This window comes from Daphnia pulicaria, chromosome 6, assembly GCF_021234035.1.
Source record: "Daphnia pulicaria isolate SC F1-1A chromosome 6, SC_F0-13Bv2, whole genome shotgun sequence".
Taxonomy (NCBI): Eukaryota; Metazoa; Arthropoda; class Branchiopoda; order Diplostraca; family Daphniidae; genus Daphnia; species Daphnia pulicaria.
This window is the reverse complement of record NC_060918.1, coordinates 2478969-2501645: the sequence shown is the minus strand read 5'-3', so window position 1 is coordinate 2501645 and position 22677 is coordinate 2478969. Positions and strand designations below refer to the sequence as shown.

At 37.9% G+C, this 22677-nt stretch overlaps 2 protein-coding genes across 2 annotated transcripts in view; one reads left to right on the top strand and one right to left on the bottom strand.

Annotated features, from left to right (window-relative positions):
• The first annotated feature begins 8344 nt into the window (after positions 1 to 8344).
• On the top strand, positions 8345 to 10197 carry LOC124344498 (protein-cysteine N-palmitoyltransferase Rasp-like). Its single transcript, XM_046798053.1, has 8 exons — positions 8345 to 8506; positions 8580 to 8783; positions 8854 to 8995; positions 9055 to 9274; positions 9342 to 9453; positions 9515 to 9604; positions 9673 to 9814; positions 9871 to 10197. The coding sequence occupies exons 1-8, from the start codon at positions 8345 to 8347 to the stop codon at positions 9984 to 9986; spliced, it is 1188 nt and encodes a 395-aa protein (XP_046654009.1). The 3' UTR covers positions 9987 to 10197.
• A 299-nt stretch (positions 10198 to 10496) lies between these two features.
• LOC124344495 (F-actin-monooxygenase MICAL3-like) overlaps positions 10497 to 22677 on the bottom strand; it is a 34086-nt gene continuing 21905 nt past the window's right edge. Inside the window, exons 23-33 of the mRNA XM_046798049.1 lie at positions 16930 to 17289; positions 16652 to 16849; positions 16308 to 16584; positions 15442 to 16238; positions 15172 to 15372; positions 15034 to 15109; positions 14740 to 14950; positions 14547 to 14659; positions 14294 to 14467; positions 14022 to 14066; positions 10497 to 13786 (exon numbers count right to left, since the gene is read on the bottom strand). Coding sequence (XP_046654005.1) covers positions 12387 to 13786; positions 14022 to 14066; positions 14294 to 14467; positions 14547 to 14659; positions 14740 to 14950; positions 15034 to 15109; positions 15172 to 15372; positions 15442 to 16238; positions 16308 to 16584; positions 16652 to 16849; positions 16930 to 17289 — 3852 coding nt within the window. The 3' untranslated portion in view covers positions 10497 to 12386. The remainder of the gene's footprint in view (positions 13787 to 14021; positions 14067 to 14293; positions 14468 to 14546; positions 14660 to 14739; positions 14951 to 15033; positions 15110 to 15171; positions 15373 to 15441; positions 16239 to 16307; positions 16585 to 16651; positions 16850 to 16929; positions 17290 to 22677) is intronic.

The window sequence follows — 22677 nt, the reverse complement described above, 5'->3', positions numbered from 1 at the left end:
ACACTATCGGGTAAAATGGCAGCGTCCGGTTTACTTTTCATTTCTCTTCTAGGCCTAATGTCAACATTTTGAACGTTGTCGTCACCGAAACTAAGTATATTCTTCACATTTATTTGATAAGGTTTGTCGCCACATTTTCCTTTTTTCTTTTCGCTAGTGATGCTGTCCGGTTTAGTTTCATTTCTCAAATCGTTTATAGTCGGGTATTTTTTTCTCCATTTTAGCCATGTTAACTGCGTTCGCTAAAGCTGATTTTTCTTCATCGAATTTGGATTTATTTTGGTCAAAATCCGTTTTTAAATTTTTAACCTCTGTGTTCGTTTCATCCAAAAGTTTGGAAATTCCCTCAATAGAATTCTCATGGCCTATATTGATGTCTGGTTTTATCATCATATCTTTTTGGGATAGAGAAAGTTGGTCTTTCTCCGGTTCGGTATTCTCACGCAAAGACTCAGAAAAATCGGAAGAAAAATCGGGTAAAATGGCAGAGACACGGTCAGGTTTCCACATAACGGGTTGAGGTGTTATGCGGATCTGCTGGTCGGTTTTCTCTTGCCTATCGGCATATCCGGAACTCGAGTTTGGTTTGGTTCCGGTTTGTTGGATTCTGGTTTGGTTTCTGTTTCGGTAACAGATCTGAAACACATCCGAATAATCCATATATAATAAAACAGCAAGCTTTTGGGGGAGGAGCCTGTGTCTGTCACGGATAATGTCACGGATAATGTCACGAACATTTTGGGGGAGGAGCTTATTCATGTCAAAACATGCCCAAACATGCCAATCACCACCAGATGTCTATAGCATCGCCGCGATGACGCAATCTTCAAGTGAGGTACTGACTGGGCAGTTTTCCCACGATAAAATCTATTACGGGCAGATGATTAAGCTAAAGAGAAGCGAATAGCAAAGGAAATCGAATTTACGCTAGACCAAAGTTCACCGGATTCTAACGGGTCTCAGTTTCTAGTAAAATTTATAAACATGTTACAATTGTTATTCCTCTTAAAAGTTTGTATAAACAAAAAGAATAACCAAATTTAGTAGAAAAATTTGTGTTGATTTATTTTTCTATACAGTACGTGCTTTTGTTTCTTTAGCAAATCTTTAAATAATATTTCTCCCGCAAAATAACCGAAATATTGTTTTCGAAACTAAATTTTGTCCTAATATTCGAAAAAAATCGATAAAATAGAGATTAAGAAATAAAGAAGATAAAATTATTGCCAGATTGGATCCAATTCCTTCCGTCAATGGTCTGATGAAATGTTCATGGTACAAGTTAGTATTACGTCTGTCTTGCCCCGATGCGTTATCCATTCGAACATTGAGGTTCAAATGACTTCCATTAAAAAAAACTAATCTTTCCTTCCAATCGAATAAAATTTTTAAACATGTTACAATTGTTGTTCCTCTTATAAGATTGAATACAACAAAAGGATAACCAAATTTAGTAGAAAAATTTGTGTTGATTTATTTTTCTATACAGTACGTGCTTTTGTTTCTTTAGCAAATCTTTAAATAATATTTCTCCCGCAAAATAACCGAAATATTGTTTTCGAAACTAAATTATGTCCTAATATTCGAAAAAAATCGATAAAATAAAGATTAAGATACAAAGAAGATAAAATTATTGCCAGATTTGATCCAATTCCTTCCGTCAATGGTCTGATGAAATGTTCATGGTACAAGTTAGTATTACGTCTGTCTTGCCCCGATGCGTTATCCATTCGACCATTGAGATTCAAATGACTTCCATTAAAAAAAACTAATCTTTCCTTCCAATCGAATAAAATTTTTAAACATGTTACAATTGTTGTTCCTCTTATAAGATTGAATACAACAAAAGGATAACCAAATTTAGTAGGAAAATTTGTGTTGATTTATTTTTCTATACAGTACGTGCTTTTGTTTCTTTAGCAAATCTTTAAATAATATTTCTCCCGCAAAATAACCGAAATATTGTTTTCGAAACTAAATTATGTCCTAATATTCGAAAAAAATCGATAAAATAGAGATTAACATATAAAGAAGATAAAATTATTGCCAGATTGGATCCAATTCCTTCCGTCAATGGTCTGATGAAATGTTCATGGTACAAGTTAGTATTACGTCTGTCTTGCCCCGATGCGTTATCCATTCGACCATTGAGGTTCAAATGACTTCCATTAAAAAAAACTAATCTTTCCTTCCAATCGAATACAATTTTTAAACATGTTACAATTGTTGTTCCTCCTATAAGATTGAATACAACAAAAGGATAACCAAATTTAGTAGGAAAATTTGTGTTGATTTATTTTTCTATACAGTACGTGCTTTTGTTTCTTTAGCAAATCTTTAAATAATATTTCTTCCGCAGAATAACCGAAATATTGTTTTCGAAACTAAATAATGTCATAATATTCGAAAAAAATCGATAAAATAGAGATTTACATATAAAGAAGATAAAATTATTGCCAGATTGGATCCAATTCCTTCCGTCAATGGTCTGATGAAATGTTCATGGTACAAGTTAGTATTACGTCTGTCTTGCCCCGATGCGTTATCCATTCGACCATTGAGGTTCAAATGACTTCCATTAAAAAAAACTAATCTTTCCTTCCAATCGAATACAATTTTTAAACATGTTACAATTGTTGTTCCTCCTATAAGATTGAATACAACAAAAGGATAACCAAATTTAGTAGGAAAATTTGTGTTGATTTATTTTTCTATACAGTACGTGCTTTTGTTTCTTTAGCAAATCTTTAAATAATATTTCTTCCGCAGAATAACCGAAATATTGTTTTCGAAACTAAATAATGTCATAATATTCGAAAAAAATCGATAAAATAGAGATTAACATATAAACAAGATAAAATTATTGCCAGATTGGATCCAATTCCTTCCGTCAATGGTCTGATGAAATGTTCATGGTACAAGTTAGTATTACGTCTGTCTTGCCCCGATGCGTTATCCATTCGACCATTGAGGTTCAAATGACTTCCATTAAAAAAAACTAATCTTTCCTTCCAATCGAATACAATTTTTAAACATGTTACAATTGTTGTTCCTCTTATAAGATTGAATACAACAAAAGGATAACCAAATTTAGTAGAACAATTTGTGTTGATTTATTTTTCTTTACAGTACGTGCTTTTGTTTCTTTAGCAAATCTTTAAATAATATTTCTCCCGCAAAATAACCGAAATATTGTTTTCGAAACCAAATTATGTCCTAATATTCGAAAAAAATCGATAAAATAGAGATTAAGAAATAAAGAAGATAAAATTATTGCCAGATTGGATCCAATTCCTTCCGTCAATTGTCTGATGAAATGTTCATGGTACAAGTTAGTATTACGTCTGTCTTGCCCCGATGCGTTATCCATTCGACCATTGAGGTTCAAATGACTTCCATTAAAAAAAACTAATCTTTCCTTCCAATCGAATAAAATTTTTAAACATGTTACAATTGTTGTTCCTCTTATAAGATTGAATACAACAAAAGGATAACCAAATTTAGTAGAAAAATTTGTGTTGATTTATTTTTCTTTACAGTACGTGCTTTTGTTTCTTTAGCAAATCTTTAAATAATATTTCTCCCGCAAAATAACCAAAATATTGTTTTCGAAACTAAATTATGTCCTAATATTCGAAAAAAATCGATAAAATAGAGATAGAGATATAAAGAAGATAAAATTATTGCCAGATTGGATCCAATTCCTTCCGTCAATGGTCTGATGAAATGTTCATGGTACAAGTTAGTATTACGTCTGTCTTGCCCCGATGCGTTATCCATTCGACCATTGAGGTTCAAATGATTTCCATTAAAAAAAACTAATCTTTCCTTCCAATCGAATAAAATTTTTAAACATGTTACAATTGTTGTTCCTCTTATAAGATTGAATACAACAAAAGGATAACCAAATTTAGTAGGAAAATTTGTGTTGATTCATTTTTCTATACAGTACGTGCTTTTGTTTCTTTAGCAAATCTTTAAATAATATTTCTCCCGCAAAATAACCGAAATATTGTTTTCGAAACTAGATAATGTCATAATATTAGAAAAAAATCGATAAAATAGAGATTAACATATAAAGAAGATAAAATTATTGCCAGATTGGATCCAATTCCTTCCGTCAATGGTCTGATGAAATGTTCATGGTACAAGTTAGTATTACGTCTGTCTTGCCCCGATGCGTTATCCATTCGACAATTGAGGTTCAAATGACTTCCATTAAAAAAAACTAATCTTTCCTTCCAATCGAATAAAATTTTTAAACATGTTAAAATTGTTGTTCCTCTTATAAGATTGAATACAACAAAAGGATAACCAAATTTAGTATAAAAATTTGTGTTGATTTATTTTTCTTTACAGTACGTGCTTTTGTTTCTTTAGCAAATCTTTAAATAATATTTCTCCCGCAAAATAACCGAAATATTGTTTTCGAAACTAAATTATGTCCTAATATTCGAAAAAAATCGATAAAATAGAGATAGAGATATAAAGAAGATAAAATTATTGCCAGATTGGATCCAATTCCTTCCGTCAATGGTCTGATGAAATGTTCATGGTACAAGTTAGTATTACGTCTGTCTTGCCCCGATGCGTTATCCATTCGACCATTGAGGTTCAAATGATTTCCATTAAAAAAAACTAATCTTTCCTTCCAATCGAATAAAATTTTTAAACATGTTACAATTGTTGTTCCTCTTATAAGATTGAATACAACAAAAGGATAACCAAATTTAGTAAGAAAATTTGTGTTGATTCATTTTTCTATACAGTACGTGCTTTTGTTTCTTTAGCAAATCTTTAAATAATATTTCTCCCGCAAAATAACCGAAATATTGTTTTTGAAACTAAATTATGTCCTAATACGAGTAACCTGAGCCCCGTTCAAATCCGGGGAACTTTGGTCTAGCGTAAAGTTGGACTCTTGCTATTCGCTTTCCTAGCTGTAGCACGATCTGCCCGTAATAGATTTTATCGTGGGAAATCTGCCCAGTACTTGAAGATTTCGTCATCACGGAGATGCTATAGACATCTGGTGATGATGCTAATTGTTGGGTCATCAAAGATTGCGTCATCACGGCGACGACATCTGGTGGTGATTTGTTTGGGCATGTTTGGGCATGTTCCATTTTGGGGGAGGAGCCTGTGTTGACACATTGTTGACACAGACACAGGCTCCTCCCCCAAAATGTCCGTGACATGAATAAGCCCCTCCCACAAAAGCTTGTTGTTTTATTATATATGGATTCGAAAAAAATCGATAAAATCCATAGGAAGGAAGGAAGATGAAGGGATAGGAAGGAAAGATTAGTTTTTTTTAATGGAAGTCATTTGAACCTCAATGGTCGAATGGATAACGCATCGGGGCAAGACAGACGTAATACTAACTTGTACCATGAACATTTCATCAGACCATTGACGGAAGGAATTGGATCCAATCTGGCAATAATTTTATCTTCTTTGTATCTTAATCTCTATTTTATCGATTTTTTTCGAATATTAGGACATAATTTAGTTTCGAAAACAATATTTCGGTTATTTTGCGGGAGAAATATTATTTAAAGATTTGCTAAAGAAACAAAAGCACGTACTGTAAAGAAAAATAAATCAACACAAATTTTTCTACTAAATTTGGTTATCCTTTTGTTGTATTCAATCTTATAAGAGGAACAACAATTGTAACATGTTTAAAAATTTTATTCGATTGGAAGGAAAGATTAGTTTTTTTTAATGGAAGTCATTTGAACCTCAATGGTCGAATGGATAACGCATCGGGGCAAGACAGACGTAATACTAACTTGTACCATGAACATTTCATCAGACCATTGACGGAAGGAATTGGATCCAATCTGGCAATAATTTTATCTTCTTTATATGTTAATCTCTATTTTATCGATTTTTTTCGAATATTATGACATAATTTAGTTTCGAAAACAATATTTCGGTTATTTTGCGGGAGAAATATTATTTAAAGATTTGCTAAAGAAACAAAAGCACGTACTGTAAAGAAAAATAAATCAACACAAATTTTTCTACTAAATTTGGTTATTCTTTTTGTTTATACAATCTTTTAAGAGGAATAACAATTGTAACATGTTTATAAATTTTACTAGAAACTGAGACCCGTTAGAATCCGGGGAACTTTGGTCTAGCGTAAATTCGATTTCCTTTGCTATTCGCTTCTCTTTAGCTTAATCATCTGCCCGTAATAGATTTTATCGTGGGAAAACTGCCCAGTCAGTACCTCACTTGAAGATTGCGTCATCGCGGCGATGCTATAGACATCTGGTGGTGATTGGCATGTTTGGGCATGTTTTGACATGAATAAGCTCCTCCCCCAAAATGTTCGTGACATTATCCGTGACATTATCCGTGACAGACACAGGCTCCTCCGCCAAAAGCTTGCTGTTTTATTATATATGGATTATTCGGATGTGTTTCAGATCTGTTACCGAAACAGAAACCAAACCAGAATCCAACAAACCGGAACCAAACCAAACTCGAGTTCCGGATATGCCGATAGGCAAGAGAAAACCGACCAGCAGATCCGCATAACACCTCAACCCGTTATGTGGAAACCTGACCGTGTCTCTGCCATTTTACCCGATTTTTCTTCCGATTTTTCTGAGTCTTTGCGTGAGAATACCGAACCGGAGAAAGACCAACTTTCTCTATCCCAAAAAGATATGATGATAAAACCAGACATCAATATAGGCCATGAGAATTCTATTGAGGGAATTTCCAAACTTTTGGATGAAACGAACACAGAGGTTAAAAATTTAAAAACGGATTTTGACCAAAATAAATCCCAATTCGATGAAGAAAAATCAGCTTTAGCGAACGCAGTTAACATGGCTAAAATGGAGAAAAAAATACCCGACTATAAACGATTTGAGAAATGAAACTAAACCGGACAGCATCACTAGCGAAAAGAAAAAAGGAAAATGTGGCGACAAACCTTATAAAATAAATGTGAAGAATATACTTAGTTTCGGTGACGACAACGTTCAAAATGTTGACATTAGGCCTAGAAGAGAAATGAAAAGTAAACCGGACGCTGCCATTTTACCCGATAGTGCGTCTTTGCCTGACAATACCGAACCGGAGCTTCCTCCGGACTCCCAAAAAGAAGAGCAACTGTTACAAAACCGCAACGACGTTTTTGGGGCAACAAACCAATTGCTGGGGCAACAGCCAAATTTACCAGATCAAGTGCAACACGAACCGGAGTTAAAAAGCACTATAGTCACATCAGACGTTATTCGCAGCGGCGATTTGTCGCATGTTGTCGACTCGATCTGCCAGCCAAAGACGGATAATAGTGCTGAGGAATCGGGTGACGAGCGTCAAGATCCCTTTGTAATATTTGAGATGAAAAACGAGGCGACTTTGAAGTCTTCTTCTTCCCAACAAAAACAATCAGGATGCGACGATCAAGGATTGATGCAGCAAGAATGCGAAGAACGTTTGGCTCCGCCTCCCATTTCCAAAGGAGCGGACAAAGTTGAGGACGAAAAATCGTCTCCGTCGATTTCAAGGGAGAATGAACATTCTGGGAAACAAGTCGATAAAAAGAAAAAAAAACAAACAATATTTTCAATTTATTTGAAAAAAAATCCGAAAAAAATACTAACGAATGGTAAAAGAATCAGACAAAAATTTTAATGAAAATAAAGGAAGTTAAACAAGTTATTGACAAATTTAAAAAAAAAATGAAAGAAAAAAAAGACAAAAAAAAGAGACTATCTGCTATTCCACCTAAACCCAAAACTGAAAAAACGGACGAAGCATTATTTTCCGCATTCTTTATAGCATTTAAAAATGTACTTGCAATCGTTGAACTGGACGAAAATTGTTCTTTTGCAGATGTAAAGAGGGCTTATAAAAAATGTGTAGAAAGTATCATCCTGATCGACATATGGAGTTGGCCGAATCAGACAGGCAGGAGAGAGAAGATATGTTTAAGAGTTATAAGGAGACTTACGACCTAATAATTGAAAATTGGCCTTATATTGAAGAAATGCAGCAGAGTAAGCAGAGTAGTTGAATTGGCTGCTGTCACCGAGAGAGTCAGGCATGCGAGTCAGTGCTATGTCATGTTTTTTCAATCAAGATTAAGTGTTTGCTATTTAGTGTCGAGAAGAAGCTGGATCCTCTCGAGTTTGTCAGTTTTGACTCTTCTACTTAGCTGTACACTGGACTGTGAGGGAATAACACACCTGGGTGATTCGAGTTTTCAATGGCATCTGAAAAATGCCATTTGAAATACTACTAAGTACTGAAGATGCTGTAAGTGCTGAGATACTGTAAGTACTGAAGTACTCGTTTGTCTGGGTGTTTGACATGCATGCATGCTGCGGTTGTCTTGATACTATACAAAGCCGTGATCATGTTTATCCAACCAGTGCTATTCCTATGGATTTTAAAATTCTTTTCATTAGCTTTTGTTTGGCTTGTCTGTATAAGCTTTACACTTACATTGCACTCTTCTTTATTCTCAGAGCTCAAAGTAAGTATAGATAATCTTGAATTAAATTATTACAAGTTATTCATTGAAGTTAAAAACAGACTTTGAATGAAAGACAGATCTATTTGAAGATAATTCTACTCAAGAGTATTTATTCACGGTAATTCTGGCATGGACTCATGCTCGTTCAATCAGTTATTTGGTTGATAGTCGCTCCGATGCTTACAAAAATAGATTTATGAAGTTTTACCACTATTGCTTCTATCTTCCCTTATTGCCAACGGGGCCGTTAATGCTTTATCGGGAATTTAAAGCATCTGTAAGTACAACATCTGTATTTACCAGTTTCATGATTCTGAAGAATTTTGTATTTCTTTCCCTTTTTGAAGCTAGAAAATCCTGTGAGTCAGAATTGTAGTTTAATTCACGTAACTAAGAGCATAGCACTCATCGCGCGCTACCTCTTTTGGTGGTTCTTTCACCAGTTTGCCTTACATTATTTTTATCATAGCGCGTTGCAGTATCACATTGGTATTTTCATTATTTTGATTTTACTCAGTGCAGTAGCATCACAATTCTTTCGTTACCAGGAATTGTTCGGCACTTGGATATTTGGTCGGCTGCAGGACTCGGTTACACGCTTGGGCAGTTTTTCATGACCAAATATTTGGTTTTGTACGGATTGCCATCCTCATTGGCGAAATTGGATCATATTGATTCACCTCCTCCTCCCAAATGTGTAGGACGAATTCATCTCTATTCCCAAATGTGGCGCGATTTTGATCGAGGACTGTACAATTTCATGCTGCAGTAAAAAACCATAAGCTTAATTATAAATTTCATTTTGTAATTGATTTTACTTCATTTTATTTCTTAGTTACATCTACATTCCATTCAAAGGGACTTCAGACAAAGTCTGGGCGAAGTTGATGGGAACGGCTTTATGTTTTGGTTTTGTCTGTATATGGCATGGAGCTTCAACTGCAGTGGTACAACCTTTTCTAGTTATCTCTAGATTTTCCAATGGTTTAAATTGTTATTGTTACTTAGGTGATTTGGTGTGTGTCAAATTACTTTGGCATTTGTCTGGAAACAATGGCCAAATATCCCTCTACTTGCTGGCCTATTGCAAATTGGAAAGTACGGACTTGAACGGAGCTGATGTTCATGTTATGTAATAGAATAAATTTTTGTTGGTATTCTGACAGGCAAACTGGTCCACGCCCAATTGGCTACGTTTCCAAGCAGCTGTAGCTTCACCACTTCTCCTCGTGTCAGCACTTTCCAATTTTTGTTTCTTTACGGATGCCAAAGTTGGCTACGTCTTGACCCAAAAAGCTGTTTACGAAGGTATTCATAATTGATTAGTGCATTGAAATGCATTTATTATCCACGCTTTTTCACAGGCGGAATCTTGAGGCTACTGTGTATTGTAATGGTCATGTATTGCTGCTGTCACGTCTCCATGGCTCTAAGTCGTCGCAGTAAAAAGAATCTCATTTGTCAAGCACATCGAGACTAATTTCAGGTCACTGAATTTAGAGAAAAAGTGCAATTAGTTATCTTTGCCAGTAAATTTGTTATTGATTTTTCGTTGATTCCCTTCACTTCTCCTAATTTTCATTCTCGTGCGGTAACCATTTGAATGAATAAATTAAGAAAAACTGCGGATGGAAAGCACTATCTAACCCGTTCCGTGATAGTGATAACCAGAAATAAAATTCAAAATTGAATAACTGCCTTAAAATGATATAATCAAACCATAGCAATCACAGTTGCTTAGCATAATTTTTTATGTGTCTGGACGTTTTAACCTTGACGTGACAAGTGGAGATATTTCGTCGTCTTAGGCACCAGAGACACCCGTCGTCCTGGAAATTTAAAATATTTGTCTAGTTTTAGGTATACAAGGACAGGAGCGAGACAAACGAAAGTGATTGATACATCATTGCTGTATTAACAAGTCGTCTTATCCGATCGCTCAGACGAATATACAAATGTTTTTTAAAATGATTATAATTTCGTTTCAGGATCGAATGATGTCATGTATATTTGGGAGGGTCTGCTTGCATAAGTCATACAAGGCATGACGGCAAAGCCAATCTTTTTAGCACTCGGCAATGTTTAATTTTTTTTTCAAAAAAGGATGAAACAAACAAATAAGGGGGGAAAAAACAAAAATTTAAGGAGTATCAATCTCATGGTAAGTCCGAATCGATCAGGAACAAAAGACAAAAAGGGAAACATTTGATCAGTCAGTTTGTTTCATGAAGGTATATACGAAGAAGTAAATCGTTTGGTTAAGTTGAAAAGCGACGGATACAGAAAAACCATAAAAGAGGATATATAACGAGAAACAGAAAAAGGCAGGTTAAAAAAAAGGTAACTTCACTTCGGTTCATGAATGACATGAAAAACAATGAGGTCCAGCTGCCAAAAGCATTGCACAACACGCACACTCTCTTCGAGGGAGGGGAGAAATGAAACAATTTATCGAGTTTTTGTCGGCGTTAATTCAACAAACAGGAAAAAAAGCTCAACAACATGCACAAATTGATGAGTTATTATCACTGATAATGCCGCCACCCCATCTTACAGCACGCGTTATCCACGGTTGGCTGATAATCATTAATAACCACCCCCCTCACGTACGTCTAGCCCCCAAAAAATTGTTGTTAACAAAGTTATTATTCCATCAAACAAGGTTATGTGTTTTTTTTTTTTTTTTTTAAGACAGCCACCAAGGAGCGCAGACTGCGTGAATCTCATTTTTCAGTCCAAAGGCTCAATTCATTTCAATGAATGACTAGCAATTTAACCAACGTTTTGGAAGCGGCCTCTCATGAAAAAAATTTTGACAAAAAAAAATTGACTACTTTTGTTTTAAGTCGAGGTGTTCTTACGCAGAACGGATGGAATCCCATGGACAGAAGAGACTCGATAATAAGAGAGGAGGATAGAAATAAAAGGGAAAAAAAAATTCAAATGTTTACAAACATCCTCCTCTTTAAAACGTGGTGTTTTAGACGGTTTCATAATCATCAGACTTGGGATTCCTTTCGTTGGCGAAGCGTAGCTAGCCGCAAGCCTTTGGCAAGCATTTGAGTTTCCAGGTCTTTGTCCTCTTCACGGTACCTGCAATGGGGAGAGCCAGACAACACAAGAGAAAGAGGTTGCTTCCGGTTAATTGTGTCTCTGACAAGTCTAAATTATCTTCGACTGCTTATTCCTTCAAAAGCGCTTACAGGCAAATGATAAAAGCACACTTCACTATTCTAAATTTAAATTACAAGAAAACAAAATTAACGGACACGAAGATTATTTCAAGGCAATATTGAACGGCGATTTTTAAAAGCTGATCGGACTGTTTCACGGCGTTACGATTACAACTCGATTCTTTGGGGATGGATTTTTCTTTTCTTTTTTGCGCTTGTTTTTATCCAGCAGATAGTTTCTAGTTAGACTAGATTGCATGTCATTTTGGCATCCCAATCAAGCAATTCGGATATTAACTTCACTTGGCTCGTCAGACACATTTGGTGGTTGAAAAGCCCAAAATAGAAAACGATTCAGACGGGACGCAAAATAAAGAATAAGATAATAAGATTTACCGGTAGGATTGACTAAGATTAGAAACAAAACAAAAAAAAAAAAAATTCTCCCGGAGGCCGACTTTAAAACATTGTCAGGTAACGTAGAAAAAAGAAATTTGAGCGCAGGTCGATTTGAAAGAATAAGCATAATAACAGAGAAGGTAAAGCTACTACTACTACTGGGTAAGGAAAACGAAGAGCGGGAAGAACGGCAGTGAAACGAAACCACAACCACTATTAAAGAATTAAATAAGGAAAATAACAGAGAGCGAGGAGAAACAAAAGAATGTGTGAAACAACGGGAGGAGGAAAAAAAAAGAAATGTGCTATCAAAAGAATGAGGGCCAACTGTCGGCCGGAAGTGCCGACAAGATGAAAAACGAGAAGACCGTCAGCCAGAAAAGGATGCCAATCTGCCACCACGCCCATCCGCCGGCTGGATCGGATGAGCAAATTGTTCTCCTCTCCAATTCCATTTCTGGAACGATTTTCTTTCTTTTCTTCCTGGTTTTTTGAGGTGGCTCTTGTGTCTGTTGCTGCGGGTTTGATTCGAGGTCGTTCCGGCTACTTGACCGATCGTCTTTCTTTCCCTTCGTCTTTGGACGCTCGTCCAGATCAGGGTAGACCCCTCGGCGGCCACTTTGTTGCAAATGGTTGTACTCCCACATCCAAACAAGATCGCGCACCACACCGCGGTTCTCAAATTTAACTCCGAGCGTGCCCCAATCGTTCTCCTCTTCGACGGCCTCGACGCGCTTCCGCGCCTTTCTGTCCAGCTCGTCAAAGACTTCGACTTTCTCCCGAAGAATTTCAGAGGTTTTCCTTTGTTTCACGTCTGCAGCCATGCTTTGCCGTTGCTCATAAAAGTATTCGTAATCAGTTCCGTCCGAGCTCAGAGGCCGTTCAAAATCACTGTTGGCTGCCGAGTCGTCGTCATTGCCGGACCAGAACTCGGTTTCACCTTGACTATTAAGGTCCGTCAACTCGATCGTCTGGCTTTCAAATTCCATCGAATCCGGGCGCTTCTCTTCGATGGAACTACCTAAACTGGCCACGTCATCGTCAGACAAGTCTTGGACAAGTTGATCAAATTCTAAAACTTCTTGTTCGTCAATTGCGTTTTCATTCTCGATGGTGGTGGCAACGGCAACGGCAGACCAAAGGTCAATTTCTTCTTGGCTAACCAATTCGTTCAATTCAACAGTTTTCCCCTCAAATTCGACAGACGGACTCCAAGCAATCTTTGCTGGATGCGCCGGTTGTTCGTGCAATTCCGCAGGGGGTTCAATGGGATCTAATACAACTAAATCCGATTCGAGAAAATCGCTTATCGAGCCGGTACAGGGAGAAGAAGTGTCTGAATGGTCATTGATGAACAGGTGCTCAAATTCCTCCTCGATTTCAAGATCGCTGTCTATTGCTTCCGGCTGGCCGTCCCGAATATCCCAGACTTCGGAATCCGAAGCTTTGGGCGCCGGAATCTGGTCCGAGTACGCTTGACATTCCCCATCGGATTCATCTGCGATTTCCTGTTCATCCGCAGAGTCAGGCGCGAAAACATCATCCTCTAGACTACTTTGAGCCAGATCAATCAGGTTCAAAAAGACTGCCCACCTTTGCCGGTCCTCTTCGAGCATGCTGCGCAGCGAGTCTTTCTGCTCCACGATCTCCAGCATCTCGGAAAGAATGGCTCCCTCCTTGTCCACGTCGGCTGGCGATTTCACCGTCTCTGCAAAATGATGGAAATCTTGGCATTAAATTATGAACTCGGTGGTTTGACAAATAGAACTTTAGAATGAAAATAAGAACGTAGAATCGCCATTATGACCACCACAAAAAAGAAATAGCATTTGAAGGTTTACAAGGACGAAATTTGTTATCAAGATTTTTTGAAAAAGCCACGCCTCCATGCTCTTTCATGCAATCATCACCGGATGCCAGTGTTTGACTCAATTCAATCCTACCTGGCCCCAATGAGCCATCAGCGATAAAGACGTCGTCTTCCCAGTCTAAAACAAGGATGGGGGCTTAAACAATTGAATTAAGAGCAGTGGCGTGAAGCAGGTGAGCACACATGTGTTAAGTGGATCACCCTCGATTAGTCGTTCATGAATAAATTACTGAATAAGTTAGTTCGTTAAAAAAAAAATAATAAAAAGCTTTGGAGCTGTTGATTATTAGTTGAATGTGAGGTCATTTCTAAGTGAAAACGTGTGTGAAGGGGTCTACGCTATACCATCCAATGACATGCGATCCTTTAGCTCCATCTGAAGCCGGGCATGTCTATCTTCCAGCTCAAGTTCACGAGCACGAACCATCAGCTCCTGCTCGTACCGACTCAATGCGTTCTTCTCGTGGACTAGCTGGAACCACTCCTGCATCAGGGCAGACTCGTCACGGCCGGACACTCCTTGAAAAAAATATTTAAAAAATAGAAATGAATTCATTCAAACACACACAAAAGAAACTAAATGGCTCAAAATAATTACCTCCTTCTTCACCACGTAAAGTTCTTTCAAGTCTGACGCCTTGGTCCTCCAGTTCCTTTTGCTTCACTTCAATTTCTTCCAGCTGTCGCTGTATAGATTGAGCCATGCGCAGTCTGGCGAAATGATTGCAAATCGAACATGATTAAAATGAGATCCCTTCACCTTCGTTCCGCTATGCACCAAGAAATCGTACCTCTTTAATTCCGTTTGACGCGCTACTTGGCGGGCTTGCTTCGATTGTCGCCTGCTACTCGAAGAGAAAGCTGACCACGCTCCGGTAGGAGTTCCTGCCGAATCGCCGTACTGTTCCAGACCAAAACTGGTCGTGGGAGTATTGGCTTCACTTCCCGAGGTTGGACTAGCGAGAAGAGACGATGCTCGTGGTTTGACACCATCTTTTACATCTGAAGAAGTGAAAAATTGAACATTGTTGGTTAGAAAGGTAAAGTTTATTGAATTTTGTAGACAATTCAGTTGATTTTCTTACCGTTGTTGGGCGTGACAGGAGAACTAGCAGCTCGCAGTCGACCTTCTTCGTAGGAGTCATCCAACGCGAATTTATCCTAATGTTTTATTTATATTTTATGAACAGACTTCAAAGATTTTCACGTAGGATTAAAAATACCTTGTTGGATTTGTCCTTCTTTCCCGAAAATTTCGGCAACTGGAACTTGGGTGGGCTGGATTTCTTACTGGGAGAGGAATCAACTTCCTTTGGTTCGTCTTTCTTTTCTTCTTTCTTGGAGCTGCTAAACAGACCGGTAATCGTCTGGATAATACTGCGTCGACGCTCACGGTCTTTCGATTTCTTCACCTTGACGCCCTGCTAAAAAAAGAAAATTATTATTGAAATGACGTTACGGACATTTGATGTGAAAAATGAGACTTGTCTTACATTGTTCGTTGTCGATGGAGAAGACGTCGAAGCAGCAGAATCGGCGTCCAGTTTGGCTTGAGATTCGGCAGGTGAAAGGCCGGCCCACAGGTAACTTGTGGATTTAGATGACCCGACGGATCGTGGGCTTTGTGGTGGACTTGTCGGGCTGGATGAGGACGGGCGGTTGTGTTGTTGTACAAACATGCTGCCGATAACATCTGTCCGCGGACTGGGGAGTTGCAAGACCGGAGCGGCAGGAGAAACAATTTGCGACATTGATTTGGAGTTTTTCAATACGGAATTGAACGGTTGAACGGCCGAGGTAGTGTCCGAGATTCGCGAAGACTCCACCTTGTTGGCTGGAGCAACAGTCGGAGCATGCACCATCATTCTTGGAGGTTTGGCAGGTGGTACATCGACAACTTCAGATGAAATCTGCCCGGCAACATTGGGATGAACTGGGAGATTCCACGATTTGTCGGCATCAACGTTCGGTTCTGAGAAACTGCGCGTCCGGGCCGGTAGCATTTGGTTGCTATCCTCGTCGACGCTGGGCTTGCGGCGCAGCTTGTCTTTCAGATTTTCGATATAATCCGGTGGACTCAACCCCAGATCTTGATCAGCTTTGGCATGAGCTTTGGCTCGAGCCTCAATGCGAGCCGAATTTTGGCGATCAAGTTGTCTGTTTGCATCTTGCCATTCTTTGAAATTGGGCGTCTTGAATTCACCAATGTCAGTCGGTCTAATCGACGGTGTCGATACGAACAATTCACGTTTCACAGCCATCAGACCACCTTCGTTGTTTTTATCGGAATCTGGAATTAAAACAAAGACACCGTGAAATTCCCAGCCAACTTAAAATGTTCCGACTGTTTTCTTTTTACCTTTCTTGAGGCTGCTCATCGGCGTGACGAATTCGCTGGGAAGCACCGACGGCACTTCCGCCACGGATCGAAGAGACGAGTGAGGTGTTGCGAAGATGTCTCGACGATCTGGAGTGATGGTGCTCCTCGGCTCCGAATCGGATCGAGAAGCTCGTGAAGATCCAGGCGGCGTCATGGATTCGTAAGATCTTCGACGCTCCCTCGTCTTCTCCGGACTAGTGCGCTGAATGCGACTGAGGACCATATCGCGCACCAAGTCACCCTGTCGTTCACGCTCCTAATTAGTTCACATACGATAAGACACGAGTGGTTCATGCAAAATAAAAGGGCAGATAATCAATTACCTGAGAAATAGCTTCCTTCTTCCGGACCAAATTCGGCGACGATTCGTATTTCTTCTCCAGCATACGACGTTGAATCTCTTTGTGAACGCGGTCGTCTTTGATGGGTGAAAATAGAGGCGACTGTCGGTCACGCGACATGGCGATCGAGTCTCTAATGCGACTGAACATCAAACTGGGAACTTCCGGTGATTCGGCGGCCTACAAAACGAGCGCGTACAATTACGCGTGAACAACAACACTTTTTCTTGTTTATAAAGGCTATAAAAAAGTAGCATTACCACGGGAGTGTCTGGTTTTTCTGGAGTGGGAGTTTCCTCGACCAAATTAGTGTAGCCTTTGAAATCCACCACTCGTTCCTCGCTGTCATCGGCATATTCGATGTCGTCTAAATTGGTAGAGCCATTGTTGACGGAAACGGCAGGCTTTGCAGCTGGAGTCTCTGATGGACGGGCTTGTTCTTTGGCTGCCGTTTGTTTGACAGGCTCTGGGTCAATGTTGAGCTCGGCATCCAAATCGCCACCCAAACTGTTATCGGCCCAGTCGGAGAATTCCGTCTCGGTCATGGCAAATTTGGAAGAATCGACCGATTCTTTAGAAAGCGACCGCGCCCAGGTCGTGAGTTTTTCTGGAAGATCAATTTTTTCGCTGGATGGACTATATCGAATATTATGACATTATTTAGTTTCGAAAACAATATTTCGGTTATTCTGCGGAAGAAATATTATTTAAAGATTTGCTAAAGAAACAAAAGCACGTACTGTATAGAAAAATAAATCAACACAAATTGTTCTACTAAATTTGGTTATCCTTTTGTTGTATTCAATCTTATAGGAGGAACAACAATTGTAACATGTTTAAAAATTGTATTCGATTGGAAGGAAAGATTAGTTTTTTTTAATGGAAGTCATTTGAACCTCAATGGTCGAATGGATAACGCATCGGGGCAAGACAGACGTAATACTAACTTGTACCATGAACATTTCATCAGACCATTGACGGAAGGAATTGGATCCAATCTGGCAATAATTTTATCTTCTTTATATGTTAATCTCTATTTTATCGATTTTTTTCGAATATTAGGACATAATTTAGTTTCGAAAACAATATTTCGGTTATTTTGCGGGAGAAATATTATTTAAAGATTTGCTAAAGAAACAAAAGCACGTACTGTATAGAAAAATAAATCAACACAAATTTTCCTACTAAATTTGGTTATCCTTTTGTTGTATTCAATCTTATAAGAGGAACAACAATTGTAACATGTTTAAAAATTTTATTCGATTGGAAGGAAAGATTAGTTTTTTTTAATGGAAGTCATTTGAATCTCAATGGTAGAATGGATAACGCATCGAGGCAAGACAGACGTAATACTAACTTGTACCATGAGCATTTCATCAGACCATTGACGGAAGGAATTGGATCAAATCTGGCAATAATTTTATCTTCTTTGTATCTTAATCTTTATTTTATCGATTTTTTTTCGAATATTAGGACATAATTTAGTTTCGAAAACAATATTTCGGTTATTTTGCGGGAGAAATATTATTTAAAGATTTGCTAAAGAAACAAAAGCACGTACTGTAAAGAAAAATAAATCAACACAAATTTTTCTACTAAATTTGGTTATCCTTTTGTTGTATTCAATCTTATAAGAGGAACAACAATTGTAACATGTTTAAAAATTGTATTCGATTGGAAGGAAAGATTAGTTTTTTTTAATGGAAGTCATTTGAACCTCAATGGTCGAATGGATAACGCATCGGGGCAAGACAGACGTAATACTAACTTGTACCATGAACATTTCATCAGACCATTGACGGAAGGAATTGGATCCAATCTGGCAATAATTTTATCTTGTTTATATGTTAATCTCTATTTTATCGATTTTTTTCGAATATTATGACATTATTTAGTTTCGAAAACAATATTTCGGTTATTCTGCGGAAGAAATATTATTTAAAGATTTGCTAAAGAAACAAAAGCACGTAGGTACTGTATAGAAAAATAAATCAACACAAATTTTCCTACTAAATTTGGTTATCCTTTTGTTGTATTCAATCTTATAGGAGGAACAACAATTGTAACATGTTTAAAAATTGTATTCGATTGGAAGGAAAGATTAGTTTTTTTTAATGGAAGTCATTTGAACCTCAATGGTCGAATGGATAACGCATCGGGGCAAGACAGACGTAATACTAACTTGTACCATGAACATTTCATCAGACCATTGACGGAAGGAATTGGATCCAATCTGGCAATAATTTTATCTTCTTTATATGTTAATCTCTATTTTATCGATTTTTTTCGAATATTAGGACATAATTTAGTTTCGAAAACAATATTTCGGTTATTTTGCGGGAGAAATATTATTTAAAGATTTGCTAAAGAAACAAAAGCACGTACTGTAAAGAAAAATAAATCAACACAAATTTTTCTACTAAATTTGGTTATCCTTTTGTTGTATTCAATCTTATAAGAGGAACAACAATTGTAACATGTTTAAAAATTTTATTCGATTGGAAGGAAAGATTAGTTTTTTTTAATGGAAGTCATTTGAACCTCAATGGTCGAATGGATAACGCATCGGGGCAAGACAGACGTAATACTAACTTGTACCATGAACATTTCATCAGACCATTGACGGAAGGAATTGGATCCAATCTGGCAATAATTTTATCTTCTTTATTTCTTAATCTCTATTTTATCGATTTTTTTCGAATATTAGGACAAAATTTAGTTTCGAAAACAATATTTCGGTTATTTTGCGGGAGAAATATTATTTAAAGATTTGCTAAAGAAACAAAAGCACGTACTGTATAGAAAAATAAATCAACACAAATTTTTCTACTAAATTTGGTTATTCTTTTTGTTTATACAAACTTTTAAGAGGAATAACAATTGTAACATGTTTATAAATTTTACTAGAAACTGAGACCCGTTAGAATCCGGTGAACTTTGGTCTAGCGTAAATTCGATTTCCTTTGCTATTCGCTTCTCTTTAGCTTAATCATCTGCCCGTAATAGATTTTATCGTGGGAAAACTGCCCAGTCAGTACCTCACTTGAAGATTGCGTCATCGCGGCGATGCTATAGACATCTGGTGGAGATTGGCATGTTTGGGCATGTTTTGACATGAATAAGCTCCTCCCCCAAAATGTTCGTGACATTATCCGTGACATTATCCGTGACAGACACAGGCTCCTCCCCCAAAAGCTTGCTGTTTTATTATATATGGATTATTCGGATGTGTTTCAGATCTGTTACCGAAACAGAAACCAAACCAGAATCCAACAAACCGGAACCAAACCAAACTCGAGTTCCGGATATGCCGATAGGCAAGAGAAAACCGACCAGCAGATCCGCATAACACCTCAACCCGTTATGTGGAAACCTGACCGTGTCTCTGCCATTTTACCCGATTTTTCTTCCGATTTTTCTGAGTCTTTGCGTGAGAATACCGAACCGGAGAAAGACCAACTTTCTCTATCCCAAAAAGATATGATGATAAAACCAGACATCAATATAGGCCATGAGAATTCTATTGAGGGAATTTCCAAACTTTTGGATGAAACGAACACAGAGGTTAAAAATTTAAAAACGGATTTTGACCAAAATAAATCCCAATTCGATGAAGAAAAATCAGCTTTAGCGAACGCAGTTAACATGGCTAAAATGGAGAAAAAAATACCCGACTATAAACGATTTGAGAAATGAAACTAAACCGGACAGCATCACTAGCGAAAAGAAAAAAGGAAAATGTGGCGACAAACCTTATAAAATAAATGTGAAGAATATACTTAGTTTCGGTGACGACAACGTTCAAAATGTTGACATTAGGCCTAGAAGAGAAATGAAAAGTAAACCGGACGCTGCCATTTTACCCGATAGTGCGTCTTTGCCTGACAATACCGAACCGGAGCTTCCTCCGGACTCCCAAAAAGAAGAGCAACTGTTACAAAACCGCAACGACGTTTTTGGGGCAACAAACCAATTGCTGGGGCAACAGCCAAATTTACCAGATCAAGTGCAACACGAACCGGAGTTAAAAAGCACTATAGTCACATCAGACGTTATTCGCAGCGGCGATTTGTCGCATGTTGTCGACTCGATCTGCCAGCCAAAGACGGATAATAGTGCTGAGGAATCGGGTGACGAGCGTCAAGATCCCTTTGTAATATTTGAGATGAAAAACGAGGCGACTTTGAAGTCTTCTTCTTCCCAACAAAAACAATCAGGATGCGACGATCAAGGATTGATGCAGCAAGAATGCGAAGAACGTTTGGCTCCGCCTCCCATTTCCAAAGGAGCGGACAAAGTTGAGGACGAAAAATCGTCTCCGTCGATTTCAAGGGAGAATGAACATTCTGGGAAACAAGTCGATAAAAAGAAAAAAAAACAAACAATATTTTCAATTTATTTGAAAAAAAATCCGAAAAAAATACTAACGAATGGTAAAAGAATCAGACAAAAATTTTAATGAAAATAAAGGAAGTTAAACAAGTTATTGACAAATTTAAAAAAAAAATGAAAGAAAAAAAAGACAAAAAAAAGAGACTATCTGCTATTCCACCTAAACCCAAAACTGAAAAAACGGACGAAGCATTATTTTCCGCATTCTTTATAGCATTTAAAAATGTACTTGCAATCGTTGAACTGGACGAAAATTGTTCTTTTGCAGATGTAAAGAGGGCTTATAAAAAATGTGTAGAAAGTATCATCCTGATCGACATATGGAGTTGGCCGAATCAGACAGGCAGGAGAGAGAAGATATGTTTAAGAGTTATAAGGAGACTTACGACCTAATAATTGAAAATTGGCCTTATATTGAAGAAATGCAGCAGAGTAAGCAGAGTAGTTGAATTGGCTGCTGTCACCGAGAGAGTCAGGCATGCGAGTCAGTGCTATGTCATGTTTTTTCAATCAAGATTAAGTGTTTGCTATTTAGTGTCGAGAAGAAGCTGGATCCTCTCGAGTTTGTCAGTTTTGACTCTTCTACTTAGCTGTACACTGGACTGTGAGGGAATAACACACCTGGGTGATTCGAGTTTTCAATGGCATCTGAAAAATGCCATTTGAAATACTACTAAGTACTGAAGATGCTGTAAGTGCTGAGATACTGTAAGTACTGAAGTACTCGTTTGTCTGGGTGTTTGACAGCATGCATGCATGCTGCGGTTGTCTTGATACTATACAAAGCCGTGATGATGCAGTCTCAGCCAGCATCGAATATTTTCCGAAACGAAAGCGTAAATACCATGATCCAGGAGTATTTAAATGACGCCATGTAGCCTAATATAGGATGCGGGCGATATAACCGCGTACACTCACTTGAATAGGGTATTCAGGGAGAGGTGGACCGCCTAACAATAATCAAACGTACGTAAGACGTTTGATTACAAATATTACAGTCTTTATTCATTAAATAAAGGAGGAGGAACCAATAAAATTTCCCCAGGGCTATTTAATATTCTATTTGGATCACGCAATATTTGTTTGGGCATAATAGCGTTTGTAGCTATAGGAAATTTGAAACCTACACTTTTTAAAAACTTGTCAACTATTTCGGGGTTAAACGCCCTTTCAAAACATCAGGGGAATTAAATTCATCACCAATAACAAGCCCAATTTTGCATATGAAAAAAAGTAGTTTCGCAATGAGAATGCGTGAGAACGCTCAATATCCGTAGGCCTAATTTCTCGCAGGCCTTATTTTTGTTTAAAATAATGCTGAAACATAGCTGCCAGTACGGGGCTATAGCTACCGGCAGCGAGAACATGATGTAACGGGTAAACATTTTCAATCGCTGATGGGTGGTCACCATCACCGAAGCCGCCTGAAAGAGTTCCGTCTGCTGATAAGCCATGATCCGTGACACAACCCCACTGATGGAAATGAAGAAGAATCTGTTGATGTTGATGCAGTGTCAGAGTAGCCTACTCCAGCAGGGCTAACCAGAATTGCGGATAAGGTTTGACGACTAGGATATTGTGTGGGGATATGACGACACGCCGCTCGCACAAGCCCA

Coding starts and splice junctions, on each gene's coding strand:
- LOC124344498 (XM_046798053.1), top strand. CDS start 8,345: ATGCATGCTGCGGTTGTCTTGATACTATACAAAGCCGTGATCATGTTT. Junction 8,784..8,853: donor ATCGGGAATTTAAAGCATCT/GTAAGTACAACA, acceptor CCCTTTTTGAAG/CTAGAAAATCCTGTGAGTCA. Junction 9,275..9,341: donor CTGTACAATTTCATGCTGCA/GTAAAAAACCAT, acceptor TTTATTTCTTAG/TTACATCTACATTCCATTCA.